Below are 21,405 nucleotides of genomic sequence, written 5' to 3'. Positions count from 1 at the left end.
CACTCTGGCTGCCCTGACAAAACCACCAAAGTCTCCGCCGAAAGGCAACTATGAGCGCATTATTGCAAAGACATTTGTCGAAGCGGAGAGGTCGGGAAGTACTGTCAGTGATCAAAGGTTAAAAGAACGACGAGCTGGGGAAAAAATTGCCCAGCTCGGCGAACAAGCGAACCAATCGTGCCCCCCGCTCAAGGTGTCTAAAGACATCGTCGCTAATGATTCGAGGATGGTGGCCGGTTATAGCAATCTTGGAGATTACCTGCCCGACGATGTACATTATGAAATCATGGAGGTGGACGAACACAAATACCATTACGGGAAGCCTCTCGTCAAAGATGAAAGATCTCTAACAACGATGTTGTGAAGATTACATGATTGGTACATGAAAACCTGCAGAGAGTCTGATGGGATGAATACTTTGACGCTGAGAGTTAAACCGGAGCATGACCTCGTTGGAATTGAACTGCTGAATATTCCTTTTGAGGAGTTCTTCCAGTTTTTCAATCAAAAGGCCCTCGATAAATCAACGATCACTTGCTACTGTCTGTAAGTAGTACTACTTCTGTCATTAAGTCTCTCTATATAGGTCAGCTCTTTCATTGCATGTATTTATAATTATCCTCACTATATTATGCAGATTGAAGATCGCCGAATTGAAGAAAAGACAAATCGGTGATATTGGGTTCATTAACACAAATCTCATAGATGCATATACGGTTGAAAAACATGCCAAAGAAGCCGAGGCCAACTTGCTACGATCGTTGGTATCAAATCAAAACAAAGATATAATACTCTTTCCTTACAACTTCAAGTGAGTGTTACTGTCTTGTGCATATTCGGTTTCCCTTATTAGTCCAGGTTATGGTAAGGTAATTGATGACTTATGCATGCATGCGCAGCTTTCACTATATTCTCCTAGAGATTAAGCTTGAGCAGGGAGTAGTAACTGTCTTAGACTCGAGACGAAAAGATCCCCAGGACTATGCGGACATGACTCAAATGCTCGAGAAGTAAGTTAAATCGATCATTATCCATCATATCAGCAACTTTGTTCATTTCCTGATATCAAGTAATTGTTTTCTTTGTCTGGTAGGGTTTGGAGAAAATTCACCACAAAAGCTCCGGGACTGCCGAAGAAGCTGCAATTTAGACACCCGAAAGTAAGTACTATAGTAGCATGTTCCGCACATCTCCTAGTGATTCAAGCGCTAGTTTCATCAATACCATTTAGCATGCTTGCTTATCAGTTAGATTGACCTCTATTTCTTGTAAAGTGGTTGTGGCAGGAAGAAGGGAATGATTTCTGTGGATACTACGTTTGCGAGTCTATCCGCCACACGACCTGTGAGCGGGGCTACTCTGACGAACAATATGAAGTGCGTAAGCAATAATATTCACAATTTTATTTTATTACCATCATCTGTGTCGAGTTTCATTTATTCATATATATATGTATTGACCCCCTTCTTCAAATTAGATGTTTCGGAAGCCTATTGGTCCCGGTTGATGCCTGCCTTTTGTCCCGGTTGGTGTCACAAACCGGGACCAAAGCCCCCTCTGCCTGGGCTGGCAGCAGCGACCACGTGGAGGACCTTCTGTCCCGGTTCGTGTAAGAACCGGGACTAAAGGGTTAGGGCTTTAGTAACGACCCTTTAGTCCCGGTTCGAAAACCGGGACAAAAGGCCCTTACCAATCGGGGTAAAAGCCCCTTTTTCTACTAGTGGGGGAACCAAGAAGACGTGGGGAGTACTTATCGCATGGTTATTGCTCAATATAAAGGCACATTTGAAGACGTCCTACACGGCACGTCAAACACAAGGAATTGAAACTTGAAAGTCTTAGTCTTCTATACGACTGGTGGACGTACCGATTGCATTCTACCAGTCACAAACTCACAAGTCAACATAATTGGTGTAAATGATTCGGTCACTCGACACTGCAGCGCAGCTAAAATGGCCTAATACTACCCATAATCCATGCCAAATTAGTCCATGAGTAGGTAGGTAGTAGGTTCGGGGAAGGACCCAACTCACGCCAGCCACATACAAGAATTTTCACCATGCAAAAAAAAACATACAAGAGTTTTCTGTTGATCGCATTACTCAAAGATAAAAACAAAGGTTTTTCCTGCACAAATCCAAATCAGTAGTCAAGTACCGCAGAATCAGCGCGTTTCATGCGAACCTGCAACGTGCGGGGCTATTGATGCAGAGGCCAAGCCTCTCGAGCTTTCTCCTCGTGGGCGCCGATCTCACGGCCACTGTCTGCGGCAGTGACGATGGTAAATGGTCCAGCATTTCGGAATATCCTATGTGACGCACGTTGCGGCAAACTGTCGAGGAAACGCACAGGGTTCACGCGCGAGCGACGCAATCTGGGCAGGCCCATTAGCGGTTAGCGTAAGTACGGTCGGATGATTTCTCCCGGTTTTGGGAACTTCTAGAAGGTTCCCCGAATCGGTTTTTTTCTGTTGTTTTTCTGGCTTGTTTTCTTATAGGTTTTTTCTTTTTCGTTTATTTTTGTTCTGTTTCTTTTTTTATTTCCGTTTTGGTTTTATCTTTCCTGTTTCTTTCTACTTTCTTGATTTCTTTTCCTTTTTCTGTGTCTTTCTTCAAAAATTCGGAAATTTTAAAAAACTATAGAATTCAAAAATTGTTCGCAAACTTAAAAATATGTTCAGGGTTTACAAAAAATGTTCGTATTTATAAAAAATGTTCAAAATTTTGAAAATATGTTCTTGTTTTCAGAAAATGTTCGCTTTTAAAATATAGCTTGGGATTTTTAAAAATATTCCAGTTATTATAAATTCCAAAAACTGTTCACAAATTCCAAAATTTGTTCATGTTTTCATTTTTTAGGAGTTTCAAAAAATGTTCCTGTTTCAAAAATTGTTCCCGTTTTCAATAAATGTTTGTGTTTTCAAAATTGTTCGTGTTTTAAAAAAATCAAGAGTTTCATAAAAGCTTCTCATTTTCCAAATTTGTTCCGGAGTTTAAACAAATGTTCGTGTTTTCAATAATTGTTCCCAAATTTATATTTTGTTCGGAAGTTTAAAATGTTCCCGTTTTCAAAAAATGTTTCTGTTTAAAAAATTGTTCGTGTTTTTTTTTAAATTCAGGAGTTTTGGAAAATGTTCCCATTTTCAAATTTTGTTCCGGAGTATAAAAAAGGTGTTCGTGTATTCAAAATTTTTCACGTTTTAACATTTTGTTCGGCATTTTAAAATGTTCCCGTTTAAAAAAAACTAAAAAATGTTTGCGGTTTGAAAAAAATTCACGTATTTAAAAACATATTCCTGTTGATAATGTGTTCTGAAATTCAGAAAATGCTTGCAAATTTTCAAAATAAACACTTTTAAAAAGTACACTTTTTTTAAATCACCTTCACAAATTTTATTCTCGTTTTTCGAAATTTTCATAAAATTTTCAAAATCTGTTTGAAAATTTTCATTTTGTTCACATTTCCACAAAAATTCTTTTCGTGTTTTCCAGAGTGTGTTCAGTTTTCAAAAATCTATATGCTACATTACATGGTCAGAAAATAATATACAAGGGGGATACCCCGCAAGAGTACGTTCTCAAATATCATAGCGATGCGTTATACTTCACGTTCGTAGACTTTCTCTGGTGGCTTGCAGCGCTGGTTGTGGAGAGCGATGTCGCGGGTTCGATTCCTTGCTGTTTCACTTTCGTTTTTTGCGATTTTTATCGATGTAGACACACCTCGCGTTGCCTCTTAGTGGGCCGGCCCAGCCGCACGCCTTCTGTGCGTTGCGCTGGTTATTTGCCGCAAAACGCGGCACATAGGAGGTCCCCAGCATTTCACCAGCAATAGCTTTGCGGCAGGGGCAGGCCCATCTCAATTCAAGGGTATTCAAATGAATAGCCATTTTTTGTATTAAAAAAAGAACTAGGTATATATGGTGTATATCATATGTATGTACAAGAAAAAACGAGCTGGGAGCTCCTAACCGGCGCTGTCAGCGCCGGTTCCACGTCCTAGCGCCCGAAGGCGATCGGACTGGGCTGGCCCAGCAAAAAAATTCAGTGCATAGAGGTTGTTTGCGCGAAAAAACGCAAAGAAAATAGTACAGGTAGAGGATCCAACTCGCGCCCTCCAACAGCGAACAACCAAGGCAAACCAACTGGACTACCAAGCGGTACTGACCGAATCCAGGGCCAATACATAATGTATATTTGTAGCCGCACAATTTACTACACATGTAACGTTTAATATAGCGCTATCATTTTATTATTATTTGAAAACGTTTAGGAAAAAGTTCAATGGCTTTCGAAAAAAAACATTGATTTTTAAAAAGTTCATCAGTTTTGAAAAGAATTCATTGATTTTGAAAAAGTGTTCATCAATTTTGAAAAGAGTTCATTGATTTTTAAAAAGAGTTCATCGGTTTGGAAAAATGTTCATCGGTTTTGAAAAAAGAGTTCATCAACTTTGAAAAGAGTTCATCAACTTCGAAAAGAGTTCATCGATTTTGAAAAAAAGTTCACCGATTTTGCAAAACGAGTTCATCGATTTTGAAAAAGAGTTCATCAATTTTGGAAAAAAAAGTTCATCTGTATTGAAAAAGAGTTCACCAACTTTGAAAAGAGTTCGTCCATTTTGAAAAGAGTTCATCAATTTTGATAAAGAGTTTATCGATTCAAAAAAAAAAGTTCATCGGTTTTGAAAAAGTGTTCATCGGTTTTGAAAAGAGTTCATTGATTTTGAAAAGAGTTCAACGATTTGGAAATAAGTTCGTCAATTTTGAAAAAGAGTTCGTTGATTTTGAAAAAAAGTTCACCGAATTTAAAAAATAGTTCATCGATTTTGATAAAAAAGTTCATTAAACTAGAAAAGGTTCATTGAATTTGGAAAAAAATCGCACATTTATGAAGAAAAGAAAAAGGAATAAGAAAAGAAAAATGAAAAAAGAACAGGAAAAAGAAGAAGAAGAAAATCTCGCGACCTGAAGAAAGAAGAAAATAAGGAAAAGAGGTTGACAGGCACGAAGTGGATCATTGCCTGGTGGTAACAGCGCTGCTCTCTCTTACGACACATCTCAAGTTCGAACCATCACACTCGCCCTTTTTTGATCGATGCAGTTTTAACAGAAAAAGGATTAAATGGGCCGGCCCAGCGCGTCGCGGGGGGTATGCGCCCGTTTGCGCGCAGCGAAGAAACGGGCGCAACGGCCGCCGTTTAGGATTTGCCGTTGAGTTACCTTCGCCAAAAGAAAAAACAATCGATCCAGGCGGCAGGGCTGATTGCCATCGGCCATCGCATGTTCACACGCGCTCACGGCGTCAGGCACTGGCGGGCGGCGCAACGCGGCGCGTCAAACAGATTCCAGCAGCACGGCATCCATCCCTCACTCGACCTAGTACTGATCTTTGCCTTCAATTTTACATCCCTAGGTTCAACTAGCAGTACATATGATCTGTTCATTGAAATTAGATGTGTTCGTGTGGTTAATGCATTACAACTTATTATAATTGAGATCTGGGATTGTTCCTCTCATGTCGATTCTTATATTGATTTCTCTCTCTATCTCATGATTCTAACACTGTACTCTAACATTGTACTCTAAAATTGTACTCTAACAGACTAACACTCACCCTCACATCTCTATACACCTTTGCACTTATGACGTGGGCAACGGAAGCGAGGGCAAGCTGCAATTATTATTGTGTTTACTAAGTTTTGCACCCTGAAAAGGCCGGATGAATGTGAGGATCGGGAATTTTAGTCTAGGAACGCTCTGCGACCATGGATCACATGCGCAGACCACACATGTGATTGACACTATCGACTACATAGGCCCTAAACTAGGACATGCCTGCAAGGTAACCCCCTGTACTGATGGGTTCCTGTTCAGGGCATTCCTTCTAGACGTCACCTATGGGAGGAGGCCGACTGCACACAAAATTTCCTTTTGGTCCAAAAGCAAAGAAAGACCGGTGAAAAACAAAAAAAAACCCAAAAAACACATTAAAAAGCTGAAAAAATGGTCTTTTTTCCTTCAGCCAAACAAAGATAATCAAATAGCAAGAGATTAACTTTTTTTTAGGGGTAAGACCAAACTTTATTAATCAAAGTCCACTGTATCAAAAAGAAAAGGTAGGATCACAAATTAATTATTACCCGACCTCAAAGATAAGCTTCTTCTAAATGTAACATCAAAAAGAAGTTGAACACATACAGACAACTTCATCTGCCCTCGGTGAGAAATGTCATCGAAGACCCATAAGACACCGCAGCAGTACTAGTCGCTGATGGAGGGTATGACATAATGTACGAATCGAAGCCGTCATTCTGCATCAGCGCCAACATGCTGTAGCTCATGTAAGTCGGCGACAGATCAGGAACCAACTGCCCACGATCTAGGTATTGTGTAACCTTTCGCATGCTAGGCCTTGCATCAGGCAATGGGTGCGAGCACAACAAACCTAGTTGCAGCACGAGGGTAACCTCCTCTGTGTCAAAATTTCCCGTTAGTCGTGGATCCACCGCCTTGAGTAATGATCCATTGCGGTGGTGCTCAAGCACCCAATCAATCATCACTACAGGGGTGTTTCGTTCGCCACGCTCGATCGGTCGTCGTCCACATGCAACCTCTAGGAGAAAGACACCGAATGCAAACACATCGGTTAAGGGTGTTGCCTTCCCGGTGCGCACAAGCTCTGGTGCAAGGTATCCCATGGTGCCGACAACATGGGTTGTTTGAGCGACGGTTCCATGATCGTATAACCTTGCCAGGCCGAAGTCGCCAAGGCATCCATTCATCTGTTCATCCAAGAGCACATTGCTTGCCTTGATATCTCTGTGGATGACAACCTTTTCCCAATCCTCGTGGAGATACAGCACGCCTGACGCGACCCCTTTGATGATTGAGAACCTTTCGGGCCAAGATATGACGGGCATGCTTGGATCGTGCAAGTACTTGTCAAGGCTGCCATTTGACATGTAGTCATACACCAAGATAAGCTCGTCCTTGCGCCGGCAGTAGCCCAATAACTGCACGAGATTCCGGTGCCGGAGACGGCCAATGCTCGCCACCTCGGCAACGAACTCACGCAGTCCTTGCCTTGATTCACGCGACACCCTCTTCACGGCGATCTCCAAATTGGATTCGGAAAGCAGGCCTTTGTACACTCTCCCGAACCCTCCGACGCCGAGCAAGTTTTTTTCCTTAAACCCATCAGTGGCACGATGCAGATCCTTGTATGCATATCGGTGGGGGCCGAACTCGTCTTCCCAGCCTTCGCGCACCTCGGCGAACCGGCGCCGACGCCACAGAAAGAAGAAGACCGCAGCCAGCGCTGCTGCCACGAGCAACGCGCTGGCCAGCGGCAACACGATGTCCAGGACCTTGGACCGAGGCTTGGGTCCCAGGCGTGGCAGGGCAGGAAGCTTGGACAAGTCAAGAGGCGGGGCAGGCCCGTCCAAGCTGAAGCTCCATCCGAGCAGGTAGTGATGCCCCGAGATGACTCCCGACGACGCAGAGAAGCCGACGTACATCGCGTCCGCCATGAGCGTGGAGAGGTCGATGGCCTCGGAGAGCAGAGGCTTGCTGGGCTTGGGCACGTGCACGGGGGCTAGTGTCACCTCGAGCCGCTTGGACTGGCCGTCGTAGTCCACCCACAACTGCATGGGCTGTCGGCTGTTAAGCCTGAGGTCCCGAAGGGCGCCGCCGCCGTCGTCGTCGTAGTAGCCAGCCGGCTGGGCCTGCCGCGACACGAGGCTGTTGACGTCGATGCCGACGTGATTGCTGTTGATGTCGCGGAACTCGGGGCTGAGGATGGTGTCGAGCTCGACGGCCAAGATGGGGGCGCTGGCGGTGCCGTTGGTGGTGTTGAGGAGGCCCAGGTACTGGCCGGAGTTGGCGGTGGTGAAGTTGGTGGTCGGGGCGACGACGAAGGCGAGCCCGTGGTCGCTGAGGCCGTCGTAGCCCGACACGATGGCGAAGACGAAGGACGTGGAGAAGGAGCGCACCGCCGTGGCGTTGGCCGAGCCGCCGAGGAAGCGGAGCGGGGCGGGGTGGAAGGCGTGGGCCTTAGTCTGCTGCGTGAAGTTGGTGAGCGCGAGCAGGCCGCCGGGCATGACGGCGGCGAGGCCGTCCAGGGTAAGGTTGGCGCCGGCGAAGCCTTGGTAGGCGAACTGGCCATCGTCCAGCTGCGACCAGGCCACCTCGCCGCCACGGCTCAGCAGCAGGAGTATGAGCAGGAGTAGGGCCGGCATAGTTTCTTCCTGGACAAAAGAAAACTCAGTAGTATGACTGAATCTTGGGCGGCTAACCAAAATTTGCTTCGTTTGTGATCATGCCGCGCGCTAGACTTTAACGGTGTGCTGGTTGTGCACAGCACAGATGGTGGTTGTGCAGTTGGTGCATGAATGCCGTCCGCGCATGCTGAAAGTCAGATATACAGATATGATAAGGACGTACCTGCTGGAATGCTACTCCAACGGCTATGGATGGGTCTTGAATATGTCAGCGCAAGACTAGTCCACCTTCAGAAATAAAAACCGAAATTGTCCAATGCAATTACTTGCTTAGATGATACGGAACCCTTGCAGGCCACATACAATAATTCTGCGATCGCTTGCTGTTAACATCAGAGATTTCCACCTTTCCAACTGCCGTTGGACTTGTTTACTAGTACTTACCTCCGTCCTGATTTATTGCTCCTCTTCATATTTTGTATTAAATTTTAACTATCAAATTAACTAATAAAATTGTTAATGCATGTCATAAAAAATTATCGTTGTATTCGTATTTGAACATAGTTTCCGATGATATAGTTTTTACTACGTGTGATTTATATTTTATTAGCTAAAATCATGATTAAAATATGACCTTAAATATGATGAGGACTAATAAATCAGAACGAATGTAGTAGTAGGGTTCTTCGGGGCCCCTCTCTTGTTTCAGAAAGAAAAACAAATCTTTGAATCCTTGAATCGATCTGAAGAAGTTGACACCAAATCTCGCCGTTACCTACGCACGACGAGATACCTTAACTCCAGTACGTTTACATGTGATGTGGATGTCTATAATTGTAAGATTTCTTGCATAGTGCAAATGTCAGTGTGTATACTGTAACGATGTTTTAATGTGTTTGTCATGACTTTAGTTACCAAGGGTCGTAAGTATGCTCTGTTTGAAAGTTGTCTGGTCATGGAACATTGCACGGTTTAAATTTTAGTCACCGAACATGTGCATGTGGTGGCTAAGCTACCAAGTGCCTCTTGGTCACTACTAATGCTTTTAGTCACCACCATTTGCTTTGTACCTACTGCTTTCACTTAGTCTCACCAAGCTGTAGTCGGTAGCTATTGATATGACTTTTAGTGACTAGTAATCACAATGGTGGCCCCCAAATATCTGTAGTGACTTTGCTATAGCCGCCATGAAGAGACCAAGTAGTGTTGGTAGTAACCAAGTTTGAACTTTTAGCAACCAACCACCTTATATAGCGGCCAAAAGTCATAGCTCTAGTAGTGTTGACGAAAGATACAACATATTAACATCAATCAAAATAGATAAATGAATCAGTCCTCGTCAGATGTTGAAATCAAAGTAGGAACATAGAAAAGTAAGGGATTCAAAGTTCTGATCTGATAGGAAACACATCGCTAGTGACAAAGAAAATATTCTATTGAAAAGAGTCCCGATCTCACTGGAAACATACAAGAAGTAGTAATACATGCACATCTACCATACATAAACATGATACACCTTTTTGTTATAAAGATACATCTATACGAAAAGAAAGTAAACCATTATATACGAAAAGAAGTCCAACTCAATTATTTTGGCATGGCATGCACCTTTGTCACCTTCCTCCGGAGAGATCAGAGATGACACCCGCTGACACATATGGCATTACATTTTTGTTAAAAAACTCTGCACTGTACATCAGCTCCAACATGGCTGAGCCGAGGTACTCTGACGAAAATTCCGGGAGGGGCATGTCGCCGTCGAGGTACTGCATGATTTGTCGCATGGTTGGCCTTGCATTGGACAAAGGATGGGAGCATAGAAGCCCGAGTTTCAGCACTAGAGAGACCTCCTCAAGACTAAAGTTGTTTGGCATCCTAATGTCTGCCGCCTTAGTGATGCAACCGTTACGCCAATGTTCGGCAACCCAGTCGACGAGCATGACGCGGTTGTTCCCGCCGTCTTCCTCGATCGGCCTCCGCCCGCAGGTGACCTCCAGGAGGAACGCACCGAAGGCAAAGACATCGGTAGATGGGGTTGCCTTGCCGGTGTGGCCTAGTTCAGGGGCTAGGTAGCCCATGGTGCCGACCACGTGCGTGGTCCGCGCATCAGACCCATGGTCGTAGAGCCTTGCTAGGCCGAAATCCCCTAGCTGCCCGTTCATCTCGCCATCCAAGAGCACGTTGCTTGCCTTGACGTCTCGATGGATGACGATTTGCTCCCAACCCTCATGGAGGTAAGATAACCCGGAAGCGACTCCCCTGATGATGTGCAACCTCTGAGGCCACTCCAATGTAGCCTTGCCAGGCCTGGGATCGTGTAGGTATTTGTCGAGGCTACCATTTGGCATGTGATCGTAGACCAAGAGAAGTTCGCCCTTTCGCCGGCAATAGCCGAGCAGCTGCACGAGGTTGCGGTGGTGCAGCCGGCGCATGCTCGCGACCTCGGCGATGAACCCCTTCATCCCTTGCCTCGACTGGTGCGACACCCGCTTCACGGCCACCTCCGTGTCCATGTCGGGCTTGCGGAGCACGCCCTTGTAGACGCTTCCAAAACCTCCCGCCCCGAGGAGGTTGGTCTCGCTGAAGCCCTTGGTCGCCTGGTACAGGTCCTTGTAGGAGAAGGGCTGTGGCCCGAAGGCGACCTCCCAGTCCTCCCGGACCTCCGCGTACCTGAGTCGCCGTCGGACCAAGATGTAAGCGGCGATGCCGACGGCCAGAACCACCGTCGCCGACGCTATGGGCAGCACGATCTCCAGCACCCTGGACCGTGGCTTGGGCCCGGTGGGGGGCAGGGCGGGCAAGTAGGAGATGTTCAGCGTCGGCGCCGGCCCGTCCAGCGCGAAGCTCCAGCCGACGACGAAGTGGCGTGCGAAGAGGATTCCGGTGGCCGACGAGAACCCGACGTACGCCGTGTCCTGGTGCTGCACCACGGCCGAGAGGTTCACGGCGGTCCGCAGCAGGGGCGTCTTGGGCCTGGCGACGCCCAGGGGAGCCATGGTGACCGTGATCTCCGTGGCCGCGCCATCGTAGTCCACCCACACCTGCATGGCCTGCCTGCTGATCAGGCTCAGGTTCTGAAACCGGCCCGTGGCGTCGTCGTAGTAACCGGCGTCGGCGGAAGCTCGCGACACCATGCTGTCGAGGTCGACGCCGACGTGGTTGCTGTTCATGTCGCGGCACTCGGAGTTGAGGAGGGTGTCGAGCTCCACGGCGAAGATGTGGGCGTTGGGGTTGGTGTTGTTGGTGGCGTTGAGGAGGCCGAGGAACTGGCCCGGCAGCGCGGTGGCGAGCACCTCCTTGGACGTGGTGACGAAGAAGGCCATGCCGGGGCTGCTGAGGTCGATGTACTGCCCGAAGATGGCGAAGACGAAGGCCGTGGAGAAGGAGCGCGCGGCGCGGAGCGGCACCGGGGACGGGTGGAAGGCGTGGCCTTTCTGCTGGATGGTGCCGTTGGTCAGCATGAGGAGGCCGTTGGGCGTGACCTCGGCCGCGCCGTCGAGGTCGAGGCCCCTGCCCGCAAAGCCATTGTAGGCGAACTGCCGACCGTCGTCGGCGCCGACGGTGGCCGTGAGACCTCGGCCAGCAGCCACGAGGAGAAGGAGCAGAGCGACCAAGTAGAAGCGCTCGAGAGGCATGGCTTCTGCACCCGTTTGCTTGCTCGATCGGACGTTGCAGTGGCGCAAGAAAGCCTCTGTCTCTTTGGTATTTCACTGATTTGGATTTTTGTACTAGTAAATCCTCTGTTTGTGTACTTCTTGGGAGTTATCAAGAGAAAACTCTCTTGTCAGTGTCTACAGAAAGGCATGGTCATGTCACGGCGATCAATGGTGGAGGAAGAAAAATCAATGGTGTGGTGTGGCTAGCGGGGGTTGGTCGCTCATTCCACGAACCTACCTACTGAAAGCAATGGGTGTAATTGGGTCTAGGTAATACTTATTAGGGAAAAGTCTAAAAAAAAACCCTGAATTAAGTCTGAATCGAACCTTAAACTCCCAATCCCTGAAATTGCCACCCTGTACTTTATAATCCCGGCTGATTTGTGCGAGTACTCGTTTGTGTTGAGCGGGTTTGCGTATGTGGCAGATTTGGGACGGGAAATACTCGCCAGCTGGACTGACCACGGGCCCTACCATCGCAGCTCTTAAACCTCACCACCAAAACGCCGCCTCCCTTGACGGTTCCCCTTCGTGTCCCTTCTCCCTCCCCTTCCTGTGCGGCGGCAATGGCGATCGGGGACTGACATAGGGGATAGCAAGACGATCGCGACAGCTGGTGGAAACATCGGTAATCCTCATCCATGTTTTGACATTCTTCTGGTAGTTGCATCTGCCGCTAATCACAGGCTCTAGTTAGGGTCGTGAGCTCTGAAAATTTTAGGTTTGTAGGTCTTTCTGTTTGTGCGAAAAAGTTGGATTTGATCTTCAATTTAGTTTGGATTAGTTGTGTTCGTCGTTGATTGTTGGAAAAAAATTGTGGCAATGCAGGCTAGGGTTTGTGTGGTGACCATGGATCCAAGTGAGAAATTGACTGTGCGGTTTCATTTTGGTGGGCAATTTGTTCGAATTGGGCCAACTTTGGATTACGTTGGTGGGGATGAGGCAATGTCAGAGTTAGAGAGGGACAAAGTGTCCCTACCTGAGGTCAAAGGCTTTCTTGGTGATCACGTAACTTTTAAAGAAAGTATGAAAATTTACTTTCTATTGCCTGGTATCAATTGGGTGACTTTGCGTGAGAATGCGAACGCGTGGTTGTCATTCTCCAGTAGACGCGTACGTCGACCAGCGGGAGAAGCCTGGGCCATGCAAGGAAAAAGTCCAAAACAAACCTTACACTTGTAGATGAAAGTTAAATCGGACCCTGAATTTCCAATCCCTAAAATCAGCACACCAAACTATACGATCCCCGTCTATTTTAAACCTTGAGACTGTTTCGCTGGATTCGCTGACTTGGCAAGTCAAATCGGGCCGGGCCATGAGACCAGTGGCACCCCCCCCCCCTCCCGCGCTCTGCTAGGGTATTCATTGTTTTTTTCCTTTGGGTTTTCTTTATTTCTCATCGGTTTTCTTCAGCTTTTTTTCCTTCGTGTTACTTTATACACTTTCGAAATTTTTCAAATACATTATGTACATTTTTTTGAATACATGTTTTCAACTTTTTTTTGAATACACAGTAACTTTTTGCCAAATATATGTTTAGCATTTCCTAAATGACAATGAACATTTTGCAAAAGTATATGATTTTTTTAGATTGTTTCAAAAGTTGCTCCTACTTTTAGTAAAATGAAAAGTGTTCTGTTTTCAAAAAGTTGTTATTTTCTTGAAAGTATTCAACCTTTTTGTCACACAGTTGTTGAGGTTTCAAAAGTTGCTCCCATTTTTAAATATTTCAGAAAGTGTTCGGACTTTAAAATTTTGTTTAGTTTTCAAACAAAAATCCCATATATTCAAAAAAGTGTTCGCTTTTTCGAAATTGATTCTGTTTTCAGAAAGTTGTTCATATTTAAAAAGTACTCAATGTCCACTATCAAAACTTAACTACACTTCAAAACTAAACAAAACTGCACTTCAAAACTGAGTAAGCTAGAAGATGCGTTTTTTCCACTATCAACCCCTAAAAACCCAACTCTGCCTAATGTAAAGTTGCCAAAGTACGATTAATCTTTAGACTTGAAAACTGTAGTAATTAAGACACCTGGGGAAATAGGGATGCCTCGATACATTACCCATAATATGTGCAGGTATTAACATAATTTGATAGTCATTTGATTTGAATGCTACATGAAGAACATAAGCCAAATGATGGAACAAAGTATACTTATTTGCAACTGGGGTCTTCTAAAACATGAACATTAATATGTTCTCTCGCGAAAAGAATATATTATAACTTAAGGAACTTACTAGAAATGACAAACTATCTATCTTCCGGCGGAGGCGGTGGCGCTGCTAGCCACACCAACCATCATTTTGGAGCATGACTACGATGACGAGATGATGGATGGCGGCGCCAATCCAGAAGCAATGCAGGTGGTGGATGGTGCCGACGATGCAGAGGCGGTGGGGATGGTGGTTGCCGCGCCTCATCCCAGCGTTATAGCCATCCCGCTTGAGGCTAACGACTACCCTGTGCGTGAAACCATCCGCCTCTCAGCACGCCTCGCGGCTCGCAACGCTAGAGGCCACTGAAGTTGGTATGTTATCGTAGCATATGCTACTAGTAGTCTCAGTTTGATGGTCCGACTTTGTGGATACCTTATGTACTGTTAACTAGCTATCGATCAATTCCATGGTTCTATGCTTATATCTATCTCGTATGTCTAGTATTTGTTTTGTCCTCACTCCACGAACCTACCTATTGAAAGGCGTGGGTGGAATTGGGTCTAGCAAAACGGTAGTGAAAATGGAATTTTTTTTATGCGAAAACGAAAACAAAAACGGAACGGTGTTTTCCGGTGAAACAGCGCGTGAAAACGGAACTTTCCGTTTCCGTGAATACGAAATTTTCGTTTTTACTATAGACCTATGACTGCTTTGTAGTCCAACCACCAAACAAAACACAATGACACAATAAGTAGAATTGTTCTTTTGAGGCTGAACTTCTACTACCACACATGTCCGCAGCTTGACCGTATACGCAATTGTCTAGTACTACTACAATGCTATGCTAAGCTGCTAACATAATGATATTATTTTATAGCCATGTTAACCATTCAATAAATTTGTTCGTTTTTGTGTTTATTTCTCTATGATTCAAGGGGGTTTTATGCTCCGGTAAATGCCCACTTATGTTTCCGCAAACAAAAGAAAAGTTAGGATCACAAATTAATTATTGCGTGCCCTCAAAGATAAGCTTTTTCCAAATGAAACATCAAAAATAAGTTCATCTGCCCTCGGCCAGAACCATAGCCGAGGACCCCTTTTCCCAATGAAGCTTGCTTGCCTTGATATCTCTGTGGATGACAACCTTTTCCCACGGGATCAACGGTGGGGGGATAAAAATCAATGGTGTGGTGTGGCTAGCGGGTGTTGGTCGTCACTCCACGAACCTACCTACTGAAAGGTTGGGTGGAATTGGGTCTAGCTAGTACTCCTTCCGTTTCAAAATAGATGACCCAACTTTGTATTAACTTTATACTAAAGTTAATACAAAGTTGGGTCATCTATTTTGGAACGGAAGGAGTACTTAGTACTGAGACTAATTTGGGTATTTGGGTGACTTTGCGTGAGAATACAAAGGCGAGGTTGTCATTCTCCAGCAGACGCGAACGTCGACCGGTAGGAGAAGACTGGGCCGTTTCAAGTCCTTCTAGTAGACTTTAGAGTACAGTGACGATGAGATGATCAGATTTTTCGTTGATCCTTTGCTGCCTTTGCTCAGCAAACTTGTATATAATTCACGCATACCCGAGCTAGCTGAAGCAGTCAGTTCTCTATCTACCACCAACAAAAATGGCGATCTCACTCACCTCGCTGCTCCTCTCCCTACCCCAGCAATGGCCACCCGTGCTCCTAGCACTTGTCACTGTCCTTTCCCTCCTGCTGCTGACCAGGAGAAAAGGGCTGAAGCTGAAGCTGCCACCAGGCCCTGCCACGGTGCCCCTCCTGGGCAACCTGCACCAGCTCGGCCCGCTGCCGCACCGGGCCCTGCGAGACCTGGCGCGGGTCCACGGGCCGGTGATGCAGCTGCAGCTGGGCAAGGCGCCGACGGTGGTGCTGTCGTCGGCGCAGGCGGCGTGGGAGGCGCTCAAGACTCACGACCTCGACTGCTGCACGCGGCCCGTGTCCGCGGGGACGAGGCGGCTGACCTATGACCTCAAGAATGTGGCGTTCGCGCCCTACGGCGCCTACTGGCGCGAGGTGCGCAAGCTTCTCACCGTCGAGCTCCTCAGCGCGCAACGCGTTAAGGCGGCATGGTACGCACGCCATGAGCAGGTACATACAACTCAATCCATGTGTCACATGCATTCTCACCACACATGGCTAGTCATGGACTCATGCTGTGCTGAAATAGTCTTCCTAGTTACTTTATTAAGTAGGGAATACGGAGTAATAATGTATATATTTCTGTTAAAAAGTCCTAGCCTTTGCGTAGGTTGATGCACACAACTATTTAAAATATTGTATATTGTATTCATGATTAGGTGGAGAAACTGATAAGCACCCTCAACCGCGCGGAAGGAAAGCCAGTGGCCCTGGATGAGCACATCTTGAGCCTCTCCGACGGTATCATCGGCACAGTGGCGTTTGGTAATATCTACGGAGGCGATAAGTTCTCCCAAAATAACAATTTTCAGGATGCGCTCGACGATGTTATGGAGATGCTATCTAGCTCTGGCTCCTCCGCTGAAGACTTGTTCCCAATAGCTGTCGGCCGCCTCGTCGATCGCCTTACCGGCTTCATCGCCCGGCGCGAGCGGATCTTCCTGCAGCTAGATGCCTTCTTTGAGATGGTCATCGAGCAACACCTGGACCCTAACCGCGTGCTGCCTGAGAATGGCGGCGACCTCATTGATGTCCTCATCGACCTTTGGAAGAAGCCGCGTGGTGCATTCATCTTCACCAAGGACCATGTCAAGGCCATAATCTTTGTATGTCAATAATTCCACACTTACAGCCTATTCATGGATTCTGAAAGAAAAAAAAATAGGTATTGACAATAATAATTATATTAATCCATCATGAGTTCCATTTATGATGTGCAGTCGACTTTCGTTGCTGGCATTGACACAAATGCGGCGACCATTGTGTGGGCAATGTCAGAGCTAGTGCGGAAGCCACGCGTGCTCAAGAAGGTGCAGAACAGTATCAGGGACGTGGTGGGAGACAACAAAAGTGTGCAATCGGACGACATTTCAAAACTCAGCTACCTGAGGATGGTGGTGAAGGAGACCCTACGGCTGCACCCGCCGGGACCACTGCTATTGCCGAGGGAGACCATGCGACACATACAAATTGGTGGTTATGACGTACCGGCCAAGACAAAGATCTATGTGAATGCATGGGCAATTGGCAGAGACCCGGTAAGTTGGCCCGACGACCCAGAGGAGTTCAACCCTGATAGGTTTGAAGCGAATGAGATAGACTTCAAGGGCGAGCATCCTGAGCTGATGCCATTCGGCACGGGGCGCCGGATATGCCCAGGCATGTCCATGGCTGTGGCCACCATCGAGTTTACACTCGCCAATTTGCTCTTCAACTTCCAGTGGACACTTCCGGAGGGGACAACGGCGGACGATGTGAACATGGAGGAAGAAGGGAGGCTCATCTTCCACCGCAAGACGCCACTAGTCCTCGTTCCCAAACCATACCACCAATGTCTTGAATAAAAAGCGAGTGATCACAATTTGAATAGGTGCAGTTGTCTGCACACCCTAGAAAGGTTGGTGCCAGCAGGACAAAAAGAATTACTCATTTATGTAGCAAATAAATTTGGAGGCTAATCCAAACCAAATAAAAATAGAATAGTTTATCATTATGTATTGCTCGTGTAAAATGTAATGAATTATAATGGCATGTTCTTCGCCTTTTTGGTGATATTTATTTTGTGTTAGGATATCATTACTTTCTTTCCCCTCCTCTTGGTAATGATTTGGCTATGTGGATATTTAATGTCTTTGAGTAGCTCTTGATAAGTTTTTTTTTGCGAAAACATCAAATCAATTATAAAGATTCACCGGAAGTACAAAACACCTAAAACATATTAAAAATTACATCGAGGTCCATGGACCGCCGAACGACTATTGCTGCCGCTAGAACGAGCCGGCGACGCGCCGCTGTCGCCGCTCCCATACCGGAGCGGGCCTGACCTTGTCGATGACAGTCGAGAAGTCTTCGTGCACGTGCCCCTAGGGACCAGCATCCCGGAGCCGCAGTTGTCATTGTTGAATCATTCAATCGATCTGAAGAATTGACACCAAATATACCCTAACCTTGCCGCCCCCAGGAGCTGGCAGGAATCTTCGCCGGAGTTCCGTCTAATCCGTTCCAGTGAATGAACTTGAGGAGGATAGGAGCCCGAAAGATTGGCTCGAAGAAGAAGCGCCGCCATCCGTCCAAACGCACCCCTGCGAGAACTAAAACCCTACCTATCTACTAGTCGGAGACGAGAGGCACCAGAAATCATCTCCCCGTCACTGGCCACCGTAGCGGCAGGCGGAGGGGTGGCGAATCCACATGCTCGCCGGCGGAGATCGAAGGGAGGGAGGATTTTCCTAGTCACTTTGCGAAAGGGGAAAGAAAAGCAATCTGGGTAGAAGTTTTAATACGCCAATTAGTGAGGCCTTGATATGGTGTTGTTGCGAAGGTAGAGTTTGATTAGAGCGTCCACACATGCATGCGTGCAATTCAATGGATTCGACACATAGCAGGCCGAGTGCATCATGGCCAAAAAAGTCACTTTTCACTAAAACGGGAATAAAGTAAACCTATTTATTTATCTTAATTAGAAAACAATGTCCTCTCATATAATATCTTTGAATCTACGATAACACCTAGATGTGTCATTTTTGCCCCTTCGGTTTCTCTGAATTGCTAAACTAAATACGATTATCCAGGTTTGCATTACGCCACTGGTAGAAAACAGGGCTTTTACCCCGGTTTATAAGGGCCTTTAGTCCCGGTTCAGGAACCGGGACTAAAGGGTCGTTACTAATGCCCTAGCCCTTTAGTCCCGGTTCTTACACGAACCGGGACTAAAGGCCGTCCATGTGGCCGGTGCGGGGAGCCCAGGCAGGAGGGCCTTTGGTCCCGGTTGGTGCCACCAACCGGGACCAATAGGCATCCACGCGTCAGCACCTGGCAGGAGCTGAGGTTTTTGTTTTTTTTTGAAAGGGGGGGGGGGGTTGGGGGTTTTGGGGGGTTAATTTAGGTTGTTATTAGGTAGCTATTAGAGAGAAGTGTCCTCTCTTATATCTCCGTGCTTGGTTTACCAACGCTACGTACTGCTATGCCTAAACATGGCTTAGATTGAAGTGAAGGCAACATGTGGTGCATGTCGAAAGTAATAATCCGGACTTGATCAAGTTTGGATTGTACTACTTTCGACACGCACCACATGCATGTTGCCTTCACTTCAATCCAATCCATGTTCATTTCACCCGCTGATATATAATAACTCTTCATGCACGCATCATGCATCATCATATATAATAACAAGTCCTACTAATCATCATCATACAACTTCTACTCGTTATTACTAACAAGTCATACGATCATCATCCTCACAGTCATCGAACCAACCCTACTTAATTGTTCTTAGCACATGATCATCAGTATTAGGTAGGACCGAAATACCCTCTTTAAGGTAAAATAGCATAAAACAATATAGACCCTGACTCTCCATTATGGAGAATGGAGATCATCCTGTCTCCAATTCTTGCGCCTCGCTTCCTTTTGCTTCCAAGAAGCTCCTTGCGACTGTCCATACATTTTTTCCATTCTTTGATTTGCATGTCTCCACTTCTTTTAGAAATCCGGTATGGACAGTTGAGATTCGTAGGATGACCTGGTTGTATATTCAAAACATCAAGCCTACCATTCTGATACATCAAATGAGGCACACAATCCTCTGGGATTATCTGTTGAAAAACATAGTAATAACTTCATAGTTAGCAATGATAATGCACTAGTTTTAGAACTATGCAAAATATGCACGGATGTCGTAATAGTAAGAAATCTTACCAGGGTATCTCCATAGTAGTTACCGTAGTTCACCACGTGCACTAGTGGCACGTATGGAGGACCATAATGATGAGGAGTTTGATTGTAGATATTGTAATTCTCAATATCAGTACAAAATCCGACCAGATGAGTTTTCTCCTTATAAGTTAACTCAGAGCCATCGGTGTAGTAGGTTCTGTCTACCATGTTCCGCACATTGTTTGAACAATCAAAATAAGCTGTCAATGAAAATAAGCTGTCAACTATTTTGAAATGAACAATATAAATTAGCTAATAACTATGTTTGAGAAACTCACATAGCGGTAGAATTGGAGGCGTATCAACAAGGACCCAAATGTCCATATTGTCTTGCTCGATGTCAGGATCACCAAGATCCATGGTGACAAGCATACCCTCATCAAAACCATACATCTTGCAAAATGCTTCCCAATTTTTGCAACCAAAATGGGTTACGCTCTCAGAATTATACAGCTTTACTTCAAAATCTATATCATGATGGGTCCTTAGGTGAATTTTCTTTGTTTCCATACTTTCATGGTCTTCAAAACCCATCCTCTCCAAGACGTAGCGTCTTGCATGGCATGGGATAAGCTAGCCGAATTGTAAAAGATGAAAAGTACACGTTGAAATAGTTGAAGTCGTGCTTAATTACGAAAAAATAACACTTGTCGTCGTTGCGTACCGTTTCAACATCGAACGTCTCCTCCAGCTTAATACTGAAGCGCCGATCTTCGTCCAGGTGAGGCCTGTCGCACTGACCTCGGTCGTCGTGGCACCAGTCGCACTCCCCCGGGAGACTTTCGTCGTCCGAGTACGACATTTCCTATGTTCATATATAATTCAAATATTAAACATCTACAATTAAATATATGTACTAAAAAACCTAAGTTAGATCATTATTATTCATCACGGGTTGACTATCGGTTTGTCGAGTCTTTTCTTGAAAACTCTCAGCTCACGTGGTGTATACATTCGACCGTTGGTGATGGTCGCTCCTCCCTTTGTCCCCGTGTGCATTACACCAAAATGTCTAGCTAGCACACGGGAACAAAGGAGAAGCGACCCCCACGACAACAGTCGGGATTCTTCGTCCTCTCATATATATATGGTGGAACTCTCCCTCACTGATTCCTCTCTGACATTTGCGACCGTCGGTGATGGTAGCTCCTCCTTTCGTTCTCGAGTGCATTACACCAAATTGTCTAGCACACGGGAACGAAGGAGAAGCTACCCCCACGACAACACAGTCGGGATTCTTCGTCCTCTCATATATGGTGGAGACTCGACAGACTTACAGTCAACCCGAAATATCGTTTAATTATCTTTCTAAAAGAGGATTTGGCTGGTCTCACCTCGATGTCGGAGGGGGCGGTGACGGGGACGACGGCGGGGATGATGGAGGGGCCGGGGGCGGGGCTCCTAGATTTCTGCGAAAACAAAAACCCTATAAGCTATCAACTAATCATAGTGCTCTCCAATTTTAGCATTCAAAGTAGGATCGGAGTAGTTT

The 21,405-nt window shown here is 46.1% G+C and overlaps 3 protein-coding genes across 3 annotated transcripts; 1 reads left to right on the top strand and 2 right to left on the bottom strand.

Moving 5' to 3' along the window:
* Positions 1-6,066: 6,066 nt before the first annotated feature.
* Positions 6,067-8,369, bottom strand: LOC123163683 (L-type lectin-domain containing receptor kinase SIT2). The gene has a single exon (XM_044581040.1). The coding sequence runs from the start codon at positions 8,236-8,238 to the stop codon at positions 6,208-6,210; it is 2,031 nt and encodes a 676-aa protein (XP_044436975.1). The 5' UTR covers positions 8,239-8,369; the 3' UTR covers positions 6,067-6,207.
* A 1,234-nt stretch (positions 8,370-9,603) lies between these two features.
* On the bottom strand, positions 9,604-11,995 carry LOC123171544 (L-type lectin-domain containing receptor kinase SIT2). The gene has a single exon (XM_044588999.1). It carries the CDS (start codon positions 11,853-11,855, stop codon positions 9,834-9,836), a length of 2,022 nt encoding a protein of 673 aa, XP_044444934.1. The 5' UTR covers positions 11,856-11,995; the 3' UTR covers positions 9,604-9,833.
* A 3,648-nt stretch (positions 11,996-15,643) lies between these two features.
* Positions 15,644-17,747, top strand: LOC123166640 (4-hydroxyphenylacetaldehyde oxime monooxygenase). The gene is made up of 3 exons (XM_044584444.1): positions 15,644-16,148; positions 16,358-16,804; positions 16,919-17,747. Exons 1-3 carry the CDS (start codon positions 15,666-15,668, stop codon positions 17,540-17,542), a joined length of 1,554 nt encoding a protein of 517 aa, XP_044440379.1. The 5' UTR covers positions 15,644-15,665; the 3' UTR covers positions 17,543-17,747.
* Positions 17,748-21,405: the final 3,658 nt, after the last annotated feature.

Source organism: Triticum aestivum, chromosome 7D (assembly GCF_018294505.1).
Source record: "Triticum aestivum cultivar Chinese Spring chromosome 7D, IWGSC CS RefSeq v2.1, whole genome shotgun sequence".
In the NCBI taxonomy this organism is placed as follows: domain Eukaryota; kingdom Viridiplantae; phylum Streptophyta; class Magnoliopsida; order Poales; family Poaceae; genus Triticum; species Triticum aestivum.
Note: the sequence above shows the minus strand (reverse complement) of the source record. Positions and strands in the feature narration are given on the sequence as shown.

Excerpts from the sequence above, each read along its gene's own strand:
- LOC123163683 (XM_044581040.1), bottom strand. The coding sequence starts at position 8,238 with ATGCCGGCCCTACTCCTGCTCATACTCCTGCTGCTGAGCCGTGGCGGC.
- LOC123171544 (XM_044588999.1), bottom strand. The coding sequence starts at position 11,855 with ATGCCTCTCGAGCGCTTCTACTTGGTCGCTCTGCTCCTTCTCCTCGTG.
- LOC123166640 (XM_044584444.1), top strand. The coding sequence starts at position 15,666 with ATGGCGATCTCACTCACCTCGCTGCTCCTCTCCCTACCCCAGCAATGG. Across the intron at positions 16,149-16,357 it reads GGTACGCACGCCATGAGCAG|GTGGAGAAACTGATAAGCAC; the intron begins GTACATACAACT and ends ATTCATGATTAG. Across the intron at positions 16,805-16,918 it reads ATGTCAAGGCCATAATCTTT|TCGACTTTCGTTGCTGGCAT; the intron begins GTATGTCAATAA and ends TATGATGTGCAG.